The sequence below is a fragment of the Mangifera indica genome, chromosome 2 (assembly GCF_011075055.1).
Source record: "Mangifera indica cultivar Alphonso chromosome 2, CATAS_Mindica_2.1, whole genome shotgun sequence".
NCBI classification, from domain to species: domain Eukaryota; kingdom Viridiplantae; phylum Streptophyta; class Magnoliopsida; order Sapindales; family Anacardiaceae; genus Mangifera; species Mangifera indica.
The window spans coordinates 12,941,425-12,963,453 of record NC_058138.1 but is presented as its reverse complement, the minus strand read 5'-3'; the positions used below and the strand labels follow the sequence as shown (position 1 = coordinate 12,963,453).

Here is a 22,029-nt window from a genome sequence, read left to right as displayed (position 1 = left end):
AGCAAGACTTTGCTTCCCTGTCGACCGACTCTGGTGATCTCCTTTGCTCTCCCTCAGTGTAATCACATTAATTACTCTTTTAGATTTCATTTTATTCCCTAGGTTTCTCTCCCTGCTGAGAAGCGACGTCATCGTACAATTGCCAATCTTCATTAAACCATGACTGTAATGACTCCTGCTCCTATTGAGGTACGATCGTCCGCCCTTCAATTTCTCTTTGTTTGACACCCTGTTTGTTTTATTAGCGAATTCATAAAATCTTGTTCGCCCTGTGTATTTAATTAGTTGTTTTGATTTCTGTGCTATAATTGTGGTCTTATTTGTTTACTGGTTTATCTAGGGCTTTGGTTTTTGTTACGGAATGGTTTTGGATTACCTTATAATGAACAATGATGTGAAAAACTCATTACTTTTGTTATGGTTTTTGTGTTTGTAGTGGATCCAGGCTCTTTTGTTTCTACATTTTTATGATTTTTTTTCATGCAATTGCAGCAACAAGAGGATGAGGAGATGTTGGTGCCGCATTCTGATTTGGCTGACAATCACCAGCCGATGGAAGGTATCCTTGACGTTTATTTAGCCTTCTTTATGCCATTTAGTAAATTCTATTTTATTTGGCAAATTAGATTGCCTTGATTATCAAATGACTTGATAGGTTTCCAATGATATTGAGACAAGTCAAACAATTGTAATAGCTATCATATGAATGTAATAAATTGACTTTCATAATCACTTGGGACATTAGCTTTTGGACTATATAGTAAGTTTCTTATTTTGTCTTCTTTTAGAATCTAATTGGATGGTTTAGTCAAGTTGTCGATTATGTAGATTCTGATTCTAATTATGAACACACAATGTATAATATGGTTTAAAATTTTGAGTTTTGCTTTTGACCTAATAGTTGCAAAACCTGAAGCTGCAAATGCTGTGGAGAATCAGGTAGTGGAGGATCCTCCATCATCTAGATTTACATGGAGAATCGACAACTTTTCCAGGTTGAATACAAAGAAGCACTACTCGGAGATTTTCATTGTTGGTGGTTATAAATGGTATAACCACTTCCTTTCTTTTTGGTTATTTTGTGAAAAAGCATTGGTGTCTAATAACGTTACTTATATGATTTTTCTCTTCTGCATTGCACTGGTAGGCGCGTGCTTATTTTTCCAAAGGGGAACAATGTGGATCACTTATCTATGTATCTAGATGTTGCTGATTCAGGAAGTTTGCCATATGGGTGGAATAGATATGCACAGTTTAGCTTGGCAGTGATTAATCAAATTCACACCAAGTACTCGGTGAGAAAAGGTACCCTATATATATGAAACTCAATATTGTTTGGCAAATTTTTAATGAATGAAAGTTCAATTGGGTTCTATTGCCGAGCACGAGTAATATAGCTTGTTTCATGATTCAAACCATTTGTTTGTTTATGTATATGTGGGTATGTACTATATTGGATTTGAGGGATGTGCAATTTTAGGTAAATTGATGTGTCAGACACATACTAGAGGAATATCTTAGGGTTTGAAGAAAAACAAAGGAGAAGGTTTGGGAATGAATTTCTGGGAATCCTTGTATTTTCATTTTTGAAATCACTGTAATTAGGCTGTGTCAGTGGTTTTTTTGGAAATTTCCAGATGATTTATTAATGAAGACACAAGCATCATGCTACATAGTTCTGGGATATTAAAAATTAAAAATTTTGACACGCGCATGCTTATGCTCTGCATTTATACTTTATGTAATATATGCCAAATAATGCTTGTTTGCTTGTAGAACTGTGGGAAGTATAGAGAGGGGAAAAAAATATGTGAATATATAAAAATTTTGTGTGGTAGAAGTGTCTTATAATATATTGATAAGAGCTCTTATTTATTTATTCTTATCTTTTCATACTTTTTCTGTTGCATATAAAGCATAATTAGTGGAAATTATATATGGCCATTTGGCTTACACGTATTTTATTCCCTCACCTATTCAATTTGAGATTAGGAATGCATAGTGTTGATGGGAATTGTTTTATCCCTCTCTCTTCCTAATTCCCTGACCCTTTATGTCACTATATTCTCTCTGCTCATTAATTCAACTTAGAATGTATATTTGCAGATAAGAACTTCTAATTTAAATCCTTTAACTTCAGTTTTCCTGCATTCAGCCAGTTTAATCCTATGGTTAAAATCAAAAGTAAAAAAAAATCATATCTAATGTTGAAGACTTATTGAACTCTGTGCAACATTGAATTAAGATGAATAAATGGGTTAAATTTACATCAAGTTCTTATGTAAAATCTCTTTAGTTAAAGGGTCCGATCCATATAAATGCCTATAGAAGAACACTAAAACAAAAAATAAATATAAAATGTATTGGGGTTTTCTCTTATATATTTCCTTGTATATTGCTCATCCCCAGCTTTCATTTGAGCCTTTCTTGAGTATGCTGCTGGAACCGTGTCTGGTGAAACAACACTTTGATGACCATTTTTTGGATTCTCTCTTTGGTTGGATAAGTCTTGCATTTCCGTTTCCATTCTTTTTTTTTTTCACTTTTTAAGTGAAACTTTTTTCCTGTTTAATTCTCTTTGTTGTTATTTTGCATGAAACAATGGATATCAAGCCTAGTTTATTTCTTATAAAATTTTTAAACCCAAAAATATGAACATAATTCATCCTTGAACCATGTGTGGTTATTTGAGTGCTGCCAAGCCTTATTATGCTTTTCAATTTTGAATTTCTATTTAGGCCTCACTTAAACATCTCTTGTTCTGATTCTTTGAATTGTATTTTATGGCTCTGCCTTTTGATAAAAAACCATTTCCTGTGTTTGGTGAAACTTGGGGATTTCATTGAAATGGGATTGTCATGGTACTAGATTTCAAGTGTGACCCTGTTGCTTTCTGTGGGATAAGTTGGGTTTTCTTTTTTGCTATTAGGAATTGCAAGCATTTGTAGGTGGTTTTTTGCTTCTTCATACAACAGATGTCTATGCTATTACCAATTACAAGCTTATTTGAGTACTGATTTGCCATAATATGCTTTTCAATTTAAATTTCTATTCGGGCGTCACTTAAATATCTCTTGTATAGAGCTCTGAATTGTATTTTACGGTTTGGCTTTTTGATAAAAACATTTTTTGTGTTTGGTTAAACTTGGGAATTTCATTAAAATGAGATTGACATGGTTCTAGAAGTATTTTTCTTAGTAGATCAGGTTTTCAACTGTGACCATGTTACCTTTTGTAGGGCTTGTGATAAGTTGGGTTTTCTTTGATCCTATTAGGAATTACAAGCATATATAGATGTTTTTTGCTTCTTCATACACCAAAAATTGATGAGAAAAACACTACTTTGTAGTATGTTTTCCCGATTCACTATTTTCGCAATATATGCTGGGAAAAAAAAGTAATCTTTTATGTTTTTTCTTTCATTCTTTATTCCTTTCAATATGTATTTCATCACTTTTAAATGTGCTAATCAGTCAATGAGAACAAAAGAGTTAACCCTTGCTTTGCTTTTATGACTTCTGCGATATGTGTTCGCTTGGCAAAATGTTTGAAATGCATGGAATGGACAGAAAGGTGCTGCTTGTTTATGTCCAGTACAGAAATCATTGGTTGATGCCTTACAAGAGTGGCCTAGTGAATTGAAGGAATGCCTTTTTACTTTTGTTTTTACTTCTTGTTCTTCATTATATCTAAATTGTGAAGGTTTTTTGGAAGCTTTATTATGTGGCTTGGGTTCTGGCTGCATCAAAGAGATGGGATTAGTTGTTGTGCTTTATAGGAGTTTTTGGAAGCTGTGGGCTCTTTTTTGTGGTCTTATTATTGCCCCTTAATTGTTGGTTTTTTTAATTTAAGGATATACAGTCTGCTGTACCCTGTTAAAACTTTTTTAAGCTGATATTAATACACATTCTTATCATTTCATTGATGAGAAAAAAAAAAATTGTTAAGTTACTATATGAATACTTTTGTGGCAGGAAAAAGTTAATCTTCGATAGAATACTGGTGTTGCAGTGGATTGAAATTTGTATTGCACATCGTTTTTCTGAAATGGACGTTAAGAGCCACTTAGGATTAGGGAGCATGGGTTTTTGTTGTTTAATGTGTGCCTTCGGTTTCTCTTGCCTTCTGTTTTTGTGTTACTATCTGTTTGTTGCTGCCATATATTTCAATTGGTTTGTTAGTTTTCTTTGAAATGAAATTTAGACCTTGTGAATTGTATAAATTTTCTTTTTGATGGTTAAACAGTTCCACAACAAGATGGTGTTCAAACCTTAGTGACAAAAGATGTGTACAGCATGGTGCTAGGCACTCTTGTGAAATATGTGATAATTTTACCATTTGAATTTGTCAGATACTCAACACCAATTTACTGCACGAGAAAGTGATTGGGGTTTCACATCCTTTATGCCCCTTGGTGAACTCTACGATCCTAACAGAGGGTATCTTGTGAATGATACTCTGCTAGTTGAGGCTGAGGTTATTGTTCGTAGGGTTGTAGATTACTGGACATATGACTCAAAAAAGGAGACTGGTTATGTTGGACTTAAGAACCAAGGGGCCACATGCTACATGAACTCTCTTCTACAGACACTGTTTCACATTCCTTATTTTCGGAAGGTTAATACTCCTGGTCAACTTTTCCTTAATCATCCTCACTTGTGACCAGAATCTGTGTGGAAGAATTAACAATATTACATTTCAGGCTGTGTACCACATGCCAACAACAGAGAATGATATGCCATCCGGAAGCATTCCTCTGGCTTTGCAGAGTTTATTTTACAAGCTCCAGTACAGTGACAGTAGCGTTGCAACGAAGGAGTTGACCAAGTCGTTTGGATGGGACACATATGACTCTTTTATGCAACATGATGTACAAGAACTTAATAGAGTTTTGTGTGAAAAACTTGAGGACAAAATGAAGGTGACAACCTTGACAGTGTTTCCTTGAGTTAACTATTTTTTAGTGGAAATTTTCATTAAAAATTGGCATTATATATAACTTATTGCCAGGGGACAGTTGTAGAGGGTACTATACAGCAGTTATTTGAAGGGCACCATATGAACTATATTGAATGCATCAATGTGGATTACAAATCAACAAGAAAGGAGTCCTTTTATGGTATCTGTTTCAATATCTTATTTAGATCTTTAGGACTCCCCCGCTGTTCCATATTACTTATTTGCACATACTTTTGTGGCACTTATGAAAAAGAAAAAATAATGTCTGGCAGATCTTCAGCTTGATGTCAAAGGCTGTCGTGATGTTTACGCTTCTTTTGATAAGTACGTAGAAGTTGAACGTCTTGAAGGTGATAACAAGTATCATGCTGAACAGTATGGGCTTCAGGTTAGTCTTTTGACCAGTTCCTAGTTTTACTGCTTCATTGTTGCTGAGCTACCGATATGAAATATTTTTTAGGCTCCATTTGTCTTCCCAATATGTAATTTTTATGTATGAAATGAATTACAATGTAAATTACTCAAGACTTTGCATGTTCAGGATGCTAGGAAGGGTGTGTTGTTCATTGACTTCCCCCCTGTTCTTCAACTTCAGCTGAAAAGATTTGAATACGATTTTATGCGGGACACTATGGTGAAGGTAAGGAGTGTCAAATATTGATTTTTAATATAATTTTAAATTGTCTATGCAAGTTTTGCATAAAAGGCTTCATTAAATTCATTCATGTGTTCTATGACACTAAACATTGTTTAATTTAGAGAAGACAAATGTTTGGTTTTAATTAATACTGCTCCTTAACCTTTGATTAACATTTCACTCTCCCAATTCTGCCATACTATTTCATTGTCTATGTGCTGCTGTTGCATCATATACTATAGGGTCATTATTTTTGTTAGGAGAATTACTGAGCGTGACTCTCTAGACCACAAAGATTGTTTGAATGTTGGATTTATGGGATGGGAAAATAGTGTAACTCAAATGCTTGATAGTGCAGATAATGGATTATTTATTCAGTAATTTTTGAGAGGGATGGATGATACACTTGATTCTAATAAAGATGATAAATTTATTACTCTAGCTGTAAAAGTATCATTGCAATGTCTGAATTTCAGTTATCATTGATCACTAGCTTTTTTCAATGTATGACGTGATATTCTGTTAAGAGTAGAGAAGTAGCTCAAGAGTAATCAAAGGAGAGCCAAAGGTTCATTCTATGCTAACAGAACTATGTGATAGAAAACAATGGTGGCAAAAAGTAAACAAATATCTCAGTCCTAAGCAGTGCTTTAATGATTCAGCGAAAAAGAGCTTCTAGAGTCCTCTCATAATAGCTGAAATGATACCAGAATGAAATGAAATGCATAGTTTCCCAAAGAGCATTTGGAATACTTTTCTGCTGATAACGATCTTGTTGGTTTATAATATTCTTTGTTTCGTATAAAAAAAAAGTAACACATAGCTTTAATAGTCTATCTGGTAAATCTATAGCATGTGTTTGAAGCAGTGGTACAAGGTTTCTTATTCATGCTATACTTGTATAAGGTTCAAGGTTTGAGTTGTCTGTGTATAGCTATATTTATCCCTTCGAAGGTTTTTTACTTCTTTTGTGGACATTTGATTTGCTTTTTTAACCTCTCTGTTGTTAGTATATTTATTTTTGTTGTTTACTCTCCACACACACACGGGGATTTTGTTTACTTCTATTTTCCTAGAATATTTTAATAATTTCTTGAACTTTTCTGGGAAGTTAAGTCATGTGCTTCTGAGCTTTCAAAGGAATTTTTTATGGGTTAGCTATAAAAGTTCAGTAAAAATGTTTAACGCATATTACCTAAAAGATCCTATAATAAACATTTAATAAATATATAATGTCAGTGTATTACCTGGTTATGTGTAAGACCAAATATATAATGTCAATGTATGGCTTATGAACAAAAGCATGTCTTAAGGCCATAAATTAATTATTATTTTCCTTTTATATTTTGTAAATGGTATTTTCATATGCAGTTGTTTTATTTTTTAGAATTACACACTGAGATTATTGTTACGAAACACATTGGAGAATATAATAAATTATGTTATACTGGTGAAGGAAAAAATGCCAAGATCTTATGGATTTTTTTGGCTACTCTATCAGTAGATGCGAGGAAGACACATATTTTGTTTGACAAAATCCATTTACTCCTCATTGCACTTGGGTCTCAAAATCCTTTCAATTTGTCTGTTTTCTGTGTTTCTTTTTCCATTACAAGAAAAATGGATCTAAATACATTAATAATAAAGAATAAATGTATAGATAATTGTTTTCTTTATTCTCTTAAATTTGGAAGGAGTTTAGGGTTATGCTATTAGCATTAATTTGAGTTTTTTTGCTGAGTTGTTCAGTCCATGCTCTGTAAATCCTTTAGTTGATCCGTTAATTATGTGAATAGTTTGTTTGCTCTTTTATAGTTATTCTCTTGTTTAAATGATAACCTTTTCTCAAAAGGGAAAAAACCTATTGTCTATTATTGGACTCTTTCTTAGATTGAAATCTATGTGATGCTGAAACATTAGGAAGCTATTTTACCTGGCCTAGGGATGAAGTCGTAATTATTGCAAGTCCTGTTATCTTATCAATTTCGATTCCTAGCTATTGTTTTCCTCATCCCGAGGGGAACAAAATAAGTTGTGAGGTACATGTGCCTTTCTTTTCTTCAAGAAGTATTTGTCACACGTATTCTTTCCACTATAACTTAGTTTTTTTTGTTTGTGAATATTGTTGCATGAATTTGACATCTATTTGCTGTTTGTCCTCATACAGTGTGTTGTTACTGGTTAGATTTATTTATTGCTGTCTTCTTCAGTAGTGGTTCAGTTGCTTGGTCTCATTAATTTCTATATCGTTGCATTTCATCATACTAATCATTAGTTGTCGTTATAACTATGGTATTAGACACTATGGGGGCGTTTGGTTTGAGTAATGTTTTATTATCAAAATAGAAAGATTACCTTGAAGATAGATTACTTAGAAGATTATTAGGTATAAATGATTACTATGTTTGATAAAATTTGGGAGGTATAAATAATTATTATGTTTGGTTAAAGGTAATAAAAATTACTAGTAAATTATTTTATTTAAATGTCTTTGAATATAATTATTTTTAAATATTTTTTATATTATTTGTCATATTAATTAAAAATAAATTTATTTTTATCTCAAAAAATTAATAAATAATAATATAATTATAATAAAATCAAGATTACCTTGGTAATCTTTAAATACCTAAGGTGAAGGTGGTAATCAGATTACCACCTATATTACCTGCCACGTCAACATTGGTAATAGAAGATTACTGTAATATTTTATTACTGACAAACCAAACAAAGGAATAAAAGATAGATTACCAAAGTAATTTTAAAAAACAACAATCAAACGCCCCCTATAAGATTATTTTCTTTGACTCAGAGGTGTAATTTCTTTATTTTCTTATTTTGTAGATTAATGACCGTTACGAGTTTCCTCTGCAACTTGACCTTGATAGAGAGAATGGAAAATATTTGTCACCTGAAGCTGATAGGAGTGTTCGCAACCTTTACACACTGCACAGGTATTATTAATGTCAGTGATGAGCTATTTGGCAAATATTAACGATTGTTTTGTTCTTTCAAATCAACTAGCTGACCTATGAACGGTTGTAATTCCGTTTTCTGTGTTAAAGGTTGAGATGCTTTATTTTTTCATTCACTGATTGTTAAACTATATGTATTTTTTTGTTGTTTTTGGGACTGAATTAGAGTGTTCTTTCACATTTTCTTAGATTCTACTACATTATTGTTATTTTTAGTATTATTATTATTTTTGAAGATGTATTTTTGGGGTCCCTTTCTTTCCAGATTAATTTCTGTCAGCGAATTCTCAATATCATATAAGCAGATTTTGGTGGTAATAGAATTGTATTAATTTATTCATGAATTGTTTGTTTCAGTGAAAATATGTCAGGTGCGCCAAACTGGTGTGTTGTGTTAATTGTCACATTGGTGCTACTTTTTCCTTTTCACAGCTTTTAAGTAGAGGAAACTTTTCTTTTTGAAGGACAGTGAAGAAGATAAAGATAAATAATTGATGCATAATGCTTAATAGAATTCTGTAACCAAAAATATGCTCTGTTGGCATATATCTTCTTTTCATGATGCTTATATATTTTTGTTGTTCTTGATGAAGACGACAAAAGTAATGCTTAATGGAATCCTGGGATCAAAATTAACCATCAACACATAACTTAGTTGCTTTAATGCCCTACAATTTGTAGACTTTGTCCTTATCCACATTGGTTTTCATTTTGTATTCTGCTTATGCAATTTTACTTGTGTGCAGTGTTTTGGTTCACAGTGGTGGGGTGCATGGTGGACATTATTACGCTTTTATCAGACCTACTCTTTCTGATCAGTGGTATGCATGTCTTCTCATTCTGGTTTCCATACCCTAACATGTGCAAAATTTTATAGAAACACGCACAAATGTACATGTGTCTGCTTGCTGCTTGTTTTGTGTATCTAATCAGTCTTATATTACGTTGATGTGAACAGTAATTATCAACAACATGTGAAGAGTTCTTTTACTGACTGTAATTGAGCTTTGAGTACTATAAAAACTGTGATAATTATTTGGACTATGATTCCTAAAGTCGGTAGATTTTAGAATTTAGTTGGTGGCTTAGTTCAAATAATCTGTAGGCTTAACAAAGAAATGATAGGTGGACTTATTTTTCAAATTTCCATAATACATCTAACATGCAGAATTGCTGTTTTCCCTCCACATCAAAAAGTAAATAGAACCTGAATTAACATTATGAATTAAATACTGATTGAGCATGTGTACAATTGCTTCCCAAACTTAATCATGTGAGCTTGTACATTGAATGTTAGAAACTGAAAATAGGATTACTTGGAAATTAAGATCCTTTTATAATGTTTGCATCCCAAAGACGAGCTGTATTTGATCCTTGCCGTGCATTTTCTTGTTCTTATTTGAACTTTATGGCTCCTTGTCTATATTGTCTTATTTACTAGGTGGTAATTTTTTTTAAGGCTTTCTGATAAGTACCTGATTTTTTCCTTCAGCAAGCAATCAACTCACTGCTTCTACAACAATCACAGTTTCCACTCCTCTTTCTGCTTTCATTCAATTTCCATCAACACACAACAAAAGTAGTAACAATGATAACAGAGTTCTGACGAAACAACTTTCCTTAATCTTTATTAATATAACTAAAGTCGCAACATTACAGAATTCATAACAAAGATCTAACCCATGCAAGTTTACATTTACAATGAAACAGTAAAATCGGCATTCATTCACTTGCACGGCATTCAAGAGGCCAGCAACTCTCCTTCTCTGTTTTCCCTCTTCTCAGATGCTATTCCTCTCCCTATTTTTCTTGTCCTCCTGCTCTTTTTTATCCAGTGTTATATTCAGTGGCTGTCTTTCCTTTTGTAACTGCTTTTCTTCTCTTGTGTTGACACGTTTCCACTCTACTAACTTCTGGTCCAATTCCTGGAATGCAGTATGATTGCCAAATGACTTGCTTAACTTGCTGCCATCTGGATTCCCTTTTTCTCTACCTTGAATTTGCTGTCTTCCTATGACTAACATATACTTTCTGCCTAACCCTTTCATGATTGAGCAATTTTGCTGTCAGCTCATTTGCCTTCTATGGTTGAATGGCTTTCAGGTATAAATTTGATGATGAAAGGGTAACAAAAGAGGATACGAAAAGGGCACTAGAAGAGCAATATGGTGGTGAAGAAGAGGTGGTTTTTGTTTATTTTTCTTAATTACTATTGTAATTCAGTGTTATATGTTATTACTGGCTTATGAAGTTATTTATTTTTCCTGCTTCTTATTTAACAGTTGCCGCAGACAAATCCTGGATTCAACAACACACCTTTTAAATTTACCAAGTACTCAAATGCATACATGCTGGTTTATATACGGGAAAGTGACAAGGACAAGATAATATGTAATGTGGATGAGAAGGATATTGCAGAACATCTTCGGGTAAGAGGCAGTTCTTGTATATGTTTGAAGCTGCAATCAAGCAGTGTTACATGAATGACCTCTGAGGTGTTTAAAATATATATTTGTCACATACTACAAAATAAAGCTAATATTTTTGGTATCAAGTAGGCTAGGAACTAGAGGAAATGAGCCTATTGAATAAGGTCTTTTGTGTTGTACCCTGCCCAAGTTCCTCAGTAGGGCTTTTCTTGGATTGTTTGCCCCAAGAGCAGTCTTAAAGGAGTCTCTATCAAGCTGTTTTTAACCTAAGCTTGAGTAGCTTCTTTCATTAGAGAGGCTTGTGTATGTTGAGCTTTTACATTGTTTTATTCTGGAAGGTCGGTCTTAGAACTTCTAATGATTTTTTCCCAGGAGAGGCTTAAAAAAGAGCAAGAAGAAAAAGAGCACAAGAAGAAAGAAAAGGCAGAGGCACATCTTTACACAATTATAAAGGTTGGTCCTCATAATCTTTGTTTTAATTACTACTGAATTATTGATTAGTTACTGTCTGCACCTAGTTGAGCATATCTTCTTAGTATTTATATGATATCTCTAGGTTGCACGAGATGAGGACCTTGTGGAACAAATTGGAAGGGATATATATTTTGATCTTGTGGATCATGACAAAGTCAGAAGTTTCCGTATTCAAAAGCAGATACCTTTTAACCTTTTCAAGGTACAATCTCCAAGTTTATCGCTGTATTTTGGAGTATCTAATTGGTTTCCACCAGCAATTTGTGATGTTTTCAATTTCGTGAATTAATAGCCCTTCATCTCTACCGCTCGCACTCTCTATATATTGTGTTAGTTCGAATTTTTTTCTTTGTATTGAATCACTGACTTTATTTCATGGTGTGTGCAGGAAGATGTTGCTAAAGAGTTTGGTATTCCAGTGCATCTTCAGCGGTTTTGGCTGTGGGCAAAGCGCCAGAACCATACATACCGCCCAAATCGGCCGTTGACACCTTTAGAGGAAACACAAACTGTAAGTAGTTCTGCTTATTATTACTACCCTACAGTTATTGTTTCAAGAGTTTTCTGGTAGGTTTGTTAGGTTTTGGCGAAGCTAACGTTTGTTCAAGGCTTCAAAGATTTTGTGATGTTATAATTATAACAAACATTCATCTTTTGTGCCATTGCTAATATGTTGCTTGTAGCAGTCTATATTAGCTGCAAACATGTCTTCCTGTATGATATGTAATTTTCTTGCATATTAATATCCAAATGTTAAAAAAAAAAAATACAAATGTTTCCATTGAAGAATCAGTAGATTGTTCTTTATTTTTTCATCATTATGACCTGTTTTAGTGTTTGTGCTAGTTCCCATCCGCTGTATTTCCTTTTTGCTCTTGCTGCTGGTTCAGTACTTTGTGGTAGCTATTACAAATTTATAGTGTTTTTGCTATGCATTTTGTTTGAGATAATTGATGTTGCTTATCTCCAGCATTATGTTTTATTTCTGCAATATTGTATTGAATTGCCATCAGGTTTGGCTGTGTTTTCTTCCATTTTTCTGTTAGGTACTAGTTTTACGAAAAATTTGAGCCTGAGTTTTGGTGGTTTTAGTGCCCAAGGATGTCAAAATATGTATTGCTCAGTTTCAATTTTCTTTTTCTTTTAGGTTGGACAAGTAAGGGAGGTATCAAATAAGGTTCATAATGCAGAGTTGAAGTTGTTCTTGGAAGTAGAGCGTGGACTGGTAATCCTTTCCTTCCTAGTTAGGCATTCTGGTTTCGTCCTTGAACTATCATCCCATTTTAAGTGATGTTATTGTAGCTTTTTCTATTATTTTAAAAGAAACTTGGAAATTATATCAATAAAAGGAGCGGATACATGTGGGCAGGTGTCCACTAGCAGAATGGAAGCATTCATCAGTGGGGCTACTATTGTAAAGTCGATATGCTGATTTCTATAGCTATCTATATAGTTGCGATAATCCTGAAAATACCTTAAGCTAATCAGCCTTAAAAAATTATTTAATTTAGAGTTGCTTACCAATAAAAATGAACGTTATTTACATTTGTGTTTTCTGTTCAGGATTTACGACCTATTGCTCCACCTGACAAGACAAAGGAAGATATATTGCTTTTCTTCAAGCTTTATGAACCAGAGAAAGAAGAGCTACGGTACTTTGTTGTTTTCTATTGTATATGAAAAATAATAGATTCTCTTGTTTTGTGCTTTTATTTCAATGTATTATTTATGTTACATGGCAATGCCTTATATAGACTAGCTATAGATAAATAGATAACAATAAAATAGGATAAAGCTAAAACATTTTAAAACTTCCTAGATAATAACTAGTTAATCCTATCAACAACTCTGGGTGCTAAAAATATTTGAGAAACCAAACTGAGAAAACTGGTTAATCGGTCCATCAGTTTTGGCTCACAGCTTTCTGTATTTTTGCTGTTCGGTTTTTAAGTGAAAAATCGTGGACATTAATGTATCGACCTAAAATTTAGAGTTCTAAAATTTAGCACTGAGGTGGGTAACTGATTGATTAAATAGGTGGTTGTTAGAACAACCTCTTCCCAAAGATAGTATGAATTATTTTTTGTTAACATTAGAGTCCTAGTCATCTCTTAAGGGTGTCGATTCTTCTGTGAAGCTATTCCGTCACGTTGTGGAGTTTCCCCATAAGAACTTTGGCGAATAAGGTAATGATTTTGTAGATGGGTACCTTAAACCATTTAAAAGTATTCCCTCCCTTTGTTGGTTCTTAAAACCTGGATTTGTTTTTTAAATTGTGTCCACATGTTATGATAATTTTGAAAGACCTGATTTGCTTAAGATTTAGTTTTCACAAGGTATACTCAACACAACCAAGTGTGGTCATCAATAAAAAAGTGATGACCCATCGTACTCCTGACCCTGAAGGGGTTCCTAGCCTAAAGGGTCCCAAAACATTACTATGGATAAATGCAAATGCTTTGCAACTATTATATGGTCTTGGTAGGTATGATACACTTGTATGTTTTGCTAATTGACGGACTTCACATTACAAATCCAATAGATCTTTTGTAATGAACAAAGTAGGAAACAATTTTCGTAAATAAGGGAAAGTTGGGTGGCCTAACCTACAGTGCCTGATTGAGCTCTGATCATTCAACCTACAAAGTGTGATCGAAGAAGATTATATTAGTGACCATGTGGCTGCTTTGGATTGGTGGGCATGGGCAAAATTAGTTGGAGAGGAAGGAATAAAAGGTGAAGGTGTGGAAGTGTGAAGGAGGGAAAATCTAGATTTGTAACTGATTTTGGAGGGAACTGGCCTCTCAAGGTGCTAGGGATTTTGATTTGCTTTGGTTATGTCATTTCGGTTTCTTCTTCATCTCTGGTTTTGAAGTCTTGGATTATATTCCATCAGTGAACTAGAATTGTAGTTGATATTGCTAATTTTCGATTAATGAAAAGCTCTCTCTGTGCATTATTTAACTTTTTGTCTCTTACAATCTGCATTCATTCCATTGAATCAACAAACTGTCCTCTGGAAATTGTTTGAAATTGTTGGGATTGTATCAAAATTGGTATCAGAGCAGCAAATTTGGGGTATATTTTTAATGATGGAAGGCCGTGTCGATGAACTGGAGCATGGGAATTGTGGACTAGTTGAATGAATGGCATCTATGGATTCATGATTGGGCAAGTTCACTGTGAAGATAGAGAAGAGAGTAACTTGATTTGATGCCTTGAACAGGATTATGCACGAAATCAGACAATAAATGGCTAAGAAGATAAAAAGAAGAGGCTTCTTTCTCAAAAATCTTCCTCGGATCCAACTCCTGATTCAACCCTGCCAGAAACTTAAACACTCTCTTTTTCAAGCATTTTTGTGTATTTTATATTCTCTTGTGAACAAGTCCACTCTATCCCATAGAACAAATTTAATTCTTGCCAAAGTTAGTTAAGGAGCTGTAGTATTGAGTCATTGACATCAGACCTTGCTTTATCTCCCTTAGCTTCGACATGATCTCAAATAGTTGTGTTGAATTACCTAGATCAGATTATGTTTCCTTAGCATCATCCTAAATGTCTTTGGCAGTGAGGAAAAAGGGAAAACAGATAAAGTTGGCCCATCTCCTCCATTATTGAGTTCATCAGCCATGCCATAATTATATTGTTTTCAGCCTTCTACTTCTTGTACCTTGTATCTTCTTCCTTAGGGACTTTTAACGTTATCAGTAAGGTAACCCATCTTTATGGATTGAAACCAAGGGGGATAATTCTTCCCATTCATCTTATGGACCAATATTTGAATGGTGTGACTATGCCCAACGCTTTGCACATTTGGAAAGGATTGGATCTCCATTTGATCAGATGAAGATCCCAAAAGTGTAGGATTGGATGGTGGAGATAGATCTGATGGGACTTTTCTACCTGTCGTCACTGTTTTCAACATTTTTCTAACAGGCTAAAAAAATTGGTTCTGATACCATGAAAACCAATAGATTCTCCTGTTGTATGTTTTATTTATGTTATGTTGCAATGCCTTATTTAGACTATTTACATATTAATAGATAAAAATAAAATAGGATAAAGGTGAAACATGTTAAAACTTCCTAGATAATAGCTAGCTTAATCCTATCAACAACCTGACCAGATTATTCCTATAGTATATTTGTGCCTGTGAGTGCATTTGATTTTTTTTTTTTTCGGTTCCAGAATAACTGCATTTGATTTAGAGATTATTTTTTATGATAACAGGTATGTTGGAAGGCTTTTTGTGAAGAGTACTGGTAAGCCTGTGGAATATTTGGCAAAACTAAATGAAATGGCTGGCTATGCTCATGATGAAGAAATCGAACTTTATGAGGTTTGCTTCCTGTTGCTTATCTTTCACTTGTGGTGTCATTTCATGAGAAACCTTAAACTGATGGTGGCGAACTCTAGTTGGGGAGTTTGAGCATTTGTTAGTCGATTACCTTAATGCTAAAGCTGCAAAAAGGATAGGTTTAAATTTTGGAGTTTGGCTCTTCTTTTGCTGTGACTAAGGAGTGCCAAGAGGATCCAACCACTCAAAATTCTCTCATGAGATGAATGGTCTTAAATTGGAGAAACCAAAGGCAACTTCAATGTTCTTTAAAATGATATATGCAAGAGTAATTAAGCAGACCATTTTATGAAATTTAAAGTTTGGGTGTGCTAATGGTTTGTGGCCCCTTAGAGAAAAATTATATATAATTTTTTGGAGACAAATTCCTTTAGTTATGCTTGGACTTGAAGTCAATGCCATCCTGCATAGGATATCTTTGTCTAACATTTCCAGTTGACATTGATATCAAAATATCGAACGGTAACTCATATTCATGTATGTCTGTGAGTGTAAAATTATGATAACTAGGTGCTGCCCTAGGGCTGGTATGCAGCTTGTCTCAGGTCCAATTGTCAGTCTCTCCAAGCTTTGGTTATTTGGTGTGACTGATGTATTAAGGTTTGACATTAATGTTGTCATTTAAAAATTGTGGACCATTAAGAGTCGAATTGTCTGAGAGATGAGATCTCTAGTTGCGGGATTATGTGGTTTAAGTCCATTCTAGAGGTTGTATTGGATGTTGGTTTATTTGATAATCAGTTAGCATGTCATATTTAAAATATGCATGGTTGTAAGCATTATTTTGCTTACTCATGTTTTGATATTCAGGAAATTAAGTTTGAGCCCTGTGTGATGTGCGAGCCCATTGACAAGAGAAACACATTTCGAGCTAGCCAGGTATATTTTAAGCTTAACAGACATGGAGTTATTCATTTTCCCTGTGATAGTGTTTAACTTGTGCATTGTTTCTGTTCTAGCTTGAAGATGGAGATATTGTTTGCTTTCAAAAATCTCATACAGTTGAAAGTGCTGAGCAATATCGCTATCCACATGTTCCTTCATTTTTGGACTATGTGCATAATCGTCAGGTACCCTTCATGGTTTCTATTGTATTTCAGAAAACCAAGCTTTTCTTTGATATAGATGTTGTTTTATTATCGGTTTAATATCTCCCTACATTTGTGGTTTGTCTTTTTACCTTTTTATAGTTGACTTTTCTGTCATTTCTTGACATGGTTTATTGTTTTTACAACTGGAACTCATCATTTGACATTGCTAAATTTCGCATGATTTTTTGTGTAGGTTGTTCACTTCCGATCTCTTGAAAAGCCAAAGGAAGATGATTTCTGTCTAGAGATGTAAGGCTTCATATTAATTGAAGTTGAATTCTGTTGTACTGCAAATTTATTTTTTGTTGTTTGTTCATTATTTTATGTTCATGTATATTACCAGGTTCATTGAATCTGATGCTATCGTTTTTTGAATGTCAAGGTCAAAGCTTTTTACGTATGATGATGTTGTAGAAAGAGTAGCTCAACAATTGGGCTTGGATGATCCATCCAAAATCAGGCTTACATCACATAACTGCTACTCTCAGCAACCCAAACCTCAACCTATTAAGTACCGTGGCATTGACCATTTGGTGGATATGCTGATTCACTACAACCAGGTAGTACTTGTGTTCTAGGTAATGTGGGACGTTAAAATTTAATATAGCCTAATGCTTTAACTCTTGTTTTTGGACAGACCTCTGATATATTGTACTATGAAGTATTGGACATTCCTCTGCCAGAATTACAATGTTTGAAAACTCTCAAAGTGGCATTTCATCATGCCATCAAAGATGAAGTGAGTTTGCTGATCATTTTCCTAAGTTGCTCTTCAACATGTAGATATTTTGTTCACAGAATACAGTTTGTCATTTTTGTGTCAGGTTAGTATTCATACTATTAGACTACCAAAACAGAGCACTGTAGGGGATGTTATTAATGATCTTAAGACAAAGGTAAGTTTCTTGGTCTAACTGTGGTAGATGAGACCTTACTGCATGCAATGTTCTTTGTATACTTAGCCTTTTCGCTGTTTATTGGCAGAATTTGTTTTTGCTTTTTGCATGCCTCATTTCTACTTCCCAATTTAACATTAATCTAACTTTCTGGAGCAGGTGGAGTTGTCTCATCCTGATGCAGAACTTCGGTTGCTTGAAGTTTTCTATCATAAGATTTACAAGGTCTGAAATTCATCTCTTCAATCCTGTTTCTGCTACTACTGATGTCCTGTAGATACGAGTTTAAATTGAACAAAAGAACATTTGCTTGGCCCATTTGATTTGACTTGATTGGTTGATCAGGAAGGTAAGAGAAATGGCAAAGTGGAAGTAACAAAAAAAGTATTTTTCTCTCCATGCTTATGGTAGCCAGAATGGAAAGTTGGAGGGACAAGGACAAAGTTGTAAATTATTATGTTAATTAATGAAGGCTAGGATAGACAATGCACTGTTTCCCCCTTTTATATTGTATCTAAGTGTTATGCACTAAAGTAGTTCCTCTCTTTTCTGTGCTCTCACTTTCTCTCCTATTAAGTGGAGCCATAGTATGACTAGTTAGGTGATATTTCTGTGAATGATGTGTCTGACAAATTTGAAGTGACTGGTTCATAATAGTCTTCTTATGACTTTGCTTGTGATTATAATATCTTTGACTGGTAGATAAAAAGAATGAAATGTATTGACTGAGCTGTGCATTGATTAACTTTTTTCTTTTAGAATCTGCATTTCCTTGGCATTTTCATATTTAAGTGGAAGATACATTTTTTATATTTTTGTTTAAGATTTAGCCCTGAAGTTCTTTTTTTCATATATATGCAGATCTTTCCACTGAATGAAAAGATTGAGAATATAAATGATCAATACTGGACATTAAGGGCAGAAGAGGTCAGTGCCTCTCTTTCTCTGTCATGTCAGCTTACGAAAAATATGTATATATACAGATACTGTTATTATTATTTCTTTAATTTTCTTCTGTTGTTTTGATGAGCATCTACGTTTATGGCTATCTTAATATGGCAGATTCCGGAAGAGGAAAAGAATCTTGGTCCTCATGATCGTCTAGTTCATGTTTATCATTTTACAAAAGACACCGCTCAGAATCAGATGGTAACTAGCTGTCACAAATTAACATAGGGACTATCCGCTATTCCATATTTTTATTTAAGTTTTGCACTGAAAATCACGACTTGGCAATCTTCATTAAATCCTCCTCATCATCTAATACTATTTATATTCGGCAGCAAGTTCAGAACTTTGGTGAACCTTTTTTCTTAGTCATACATGAAGGTGAAACTTTGGAAGAAATAAAAGTGCGAATACAGAAGAAACTACAAGTTCCTGATGATGAATTTGCTAAGGTATATTATACTTAATCTTGCTTTCAACCATATTCCACCTAAAAATAAGTCATTGTCTTGAACCATGTTTGCTGCATTGCTTACCTGGATGAGTCACTTCTATCAAAAGAGAACTTGCTACCAGTAATGTACTTTCAATTCTTATTGAGAATGATATGCTACCAGTTAGGTTTGAACTACCTTGGCATGTGAATATTTAATCATATTTTACTCATTATTATTATCTGTGATAATCAATTTGTTGAAGCCAACTTTTTTTATTGTATTTATTTTCTGCAGTGGAAGTTTGCATTCCTTTCTCTTGGTCGTCCAGAGTACCTTCAGGATTCTGATGTTGTCTCCAGCCGTTTTCAGGTGCCTTTCCCTGGATTTGTTCCTGTAATATGTGATCAAAAGATTATATTTGGAATGAATTCAATTTAATGTCATATTTGGTGCAGAGAAGAGATGTTTATGGTGCTTGGGAGCACTATCTTGGATTGGAGCACTCTGACAGTACTCCTAGAAGAGCTTATGCTTCCAACCAGGTGAATTGTCTCTCTGTTGATGTTAATTTCTGAAATTTCAATGACTTGTTTAGCCTATAAGAAATTGGCAAATCCTCCTTTTTCAGCTTATGCAAGATTCTCTAGGCATGTTTATCTGTTTTGTGTTCATAGTTCTTTTGCTTGATAGTTTGCTGTGCACAAGAAAAACATGTTCTCTGACTCAGGTCATACTTTATCCCTTGTCCCTGGAAGTGGAAAATGAATATAATCTGAATAGATATGCTGAGGAGTTCATTGAATTAGTATTTGATATGCTTGTGCATTATTTCAGAATCGCCACACCTTTGAGAAGCCAGTTAAGATCTACAATTAGGAAACATTTGAGGATGCATGAATTTCATTTATGGCCATTGATGAAGTGGATAACCCTCAATACCATTGATCTGCAAAAATGGCAAAAACAGTGAAAAGTAAAGGTGAGAAATTGAAGGGTTTGGTTGTTGATTTTATTGGCAATGTAATTCTTTTACTAGTTTGGAGGGGAGGACTTATTCCCCTTGCGAAAATTGTGTATCTGCAAGTGTTATCACATCCCTCTCTAGCTTTTTGGAGGTTCCTCTTTGAGCAACCCACCACTGTCTTCATCTTCAGTTCAGTGTAATTTAACAGTGCATAAAACAAACAAACAAAAAAAAAAAAAGGAGAGAGATTTTGGATTAGTGAATGTATACAGGGTATAGTTGGGTGATTTATTTCGCTTTTCCTTTCATATTCATGTTTGCTTTGAAATGATAATAATATTGTAATCTTATGTCAATTTGTTTCTACTGCATTCAACTTCTCATAAGCAGATTCCTTATACTTAAAACCATGATTACAAAAACAGTATAAATTATAAATATCAAAGCATTCAATAAAAAGTAAAGGAATTGACCAAAATGCCTCTACCAAGTGAATCCAAGGAATTGACCAAAGCTTTGAGTACACGGTTAAGTAGAATGATATGTTATTGATGCATTTAAATCAAAGATGAAATGTCACCCTCAGTTAAACCCCTTTTCTTCTTTTTGACTCCTCTGCCTTGTGAGCGTTGTGCAGGAAATGGTATATCCTATCACTCCGGTTCTTCTCGTCTTAAGCCTTAACATTACAGCATTTTGTTTTCTCTTAGTCATTGTGTCTGGGTCATGCTATTGAAACGGAATTTTGGTGGCAGTGAATAATCATTTGTGTTTGTTTTATATTTATATTGGGGTGTATACAATTCGGTTTAAATTATAAAACTAGAGTAAATCATATAAAAATTATAATTTGTTCTGGTTTGATTTGTAAAAAAGTTTGGTTTGAGTTGATAAATTCTCGAAAAATAGTTTTTAGCTTGAGTTATGGTTTGAGTAATTTTAAATTGAATAAAATCATAATTCACAATTTTTTAAAATACGTATATATAAATATAATTGACAATTTTTTAATAAACAATTAAATGTATAACTTGTTTTTTATATTCATTTTGTCATTTTATTTACATGTATATTGTATGTTTATTTCATATTTATATTATACGTTTATATCATATTTTAAAAAACTATAATTTAATTAATTTTATTAAAAGTAATGTTATATGTATACAGTTTTTAATATATAATTAAGTATACAAATTATGTATCTTCACATAAGTGAAGGTGTAAATATACAATTAGGTATACATGTTAAGGTGTAAATATACCTAAATTAATAAACTCATTTTTTCACGTAATTGAAGGCTTGAGTGTACTCAAAGTATATATTTCAAATATATAGTTTCCTATGTTATAATATATTTTATATATATAGTTTTTTAGGTTAATATATATTTTAAATATATGTTTTCCTTTTTTTATATTAATTTATATTTCTTTATATATGATCTACAAAAAATATAAATTTATTAATTATTTAGACAGTTTAATATACCAAAAATACAAATTTTTTATATTTCATTATTGTATTATAACCGAACATTCTTGTCATTATTCATTAGATCGATATACTCAATGTTAGAATATGTTAGAATATATATATATATATATATATATATATATATATATATATATATATATATATAAAATATAGTTTGATATGTTGGAATTTATCCTAAATATATAATTTCCTATGATAGAATTTATTCTAAATATATGTTTTTCCTTTTTATATCATTTTATTTTGATTATACTGATATATATTTTCTTATTTATGATCTATGATAAAATATGAATAATCTAATATTAATATTTTTTATATTAAATTGTCTGAATAATATATGAATTTATACCTATCATAG

General features: G+C 33.1%; 1 protein-coding gene across 3 annotated transcripts; it reads left to right on the top strand.

Moving 5' to 3' along the window:
- Positions 1-20,526, top strand: LOC123209276 (ubiquitin C-terminal hydrolase 12-like). Of its 3 annotated transcripts, none has more exons than XM_044627196.1 (32): positions 1-189; positions 493-559; positions 902-1,049; positions 1,148-1,305; positions 4,352-4,617; positions 4,703-4,921; positions 5,011-5,119; positions 5,232-5,347; positions 5,501-5,599; positions 8,441-8,550; positions 9,318-9,392; positions 10,675-10,753; positions 10,854-11,000; positions 11,373-11,453; positions 11,557-11,676; positions 11,863-11,985; positions 12,622-12,699; positions 13,038-13,126; positions 15,708-15,816; positions 16,645-16,713; positions 16,794-16,904; positions 17,119-17,174; positions 17,308-17,485; positions 17,563-17,664; positions 17,750-17,821; positions 17,981-18,046; positions 18,683-18,748; positions 18,884-18,967; positions 19,105-19,221; positions 19,501-19,575; positions 19,662-19,748; positions 20,041-20,526. In XM_044627196.1, exons 1-32 carry the CDS (start codon positions 160-162, stop codon positions 20,080-20,082), a joined length of 3,348 nt encoding a protein of 1,115 aa, XP_044483131.1. In that variant the 5' UTR covers positions 1-159; the 3' UTR covers positions 20,083-20,526. The 3 variants fall into 3 exon arrangements, with proteins under 3 accessions (XP_044483131.1, XP_044483130.1, XP_044483132.1); XM_044627195.1 differs by having other exon boundaries at positions 18,884-18,970; XM_044627197.1 differs by lacking the exons at positions 16,645-16,713; positions 16,794-16,904 and having other exon boundaries at positions 18,884-18,970.
- The last annotated feature ends 1,503 nt before the right edge of the window (positions 20,527-22,029 follow it).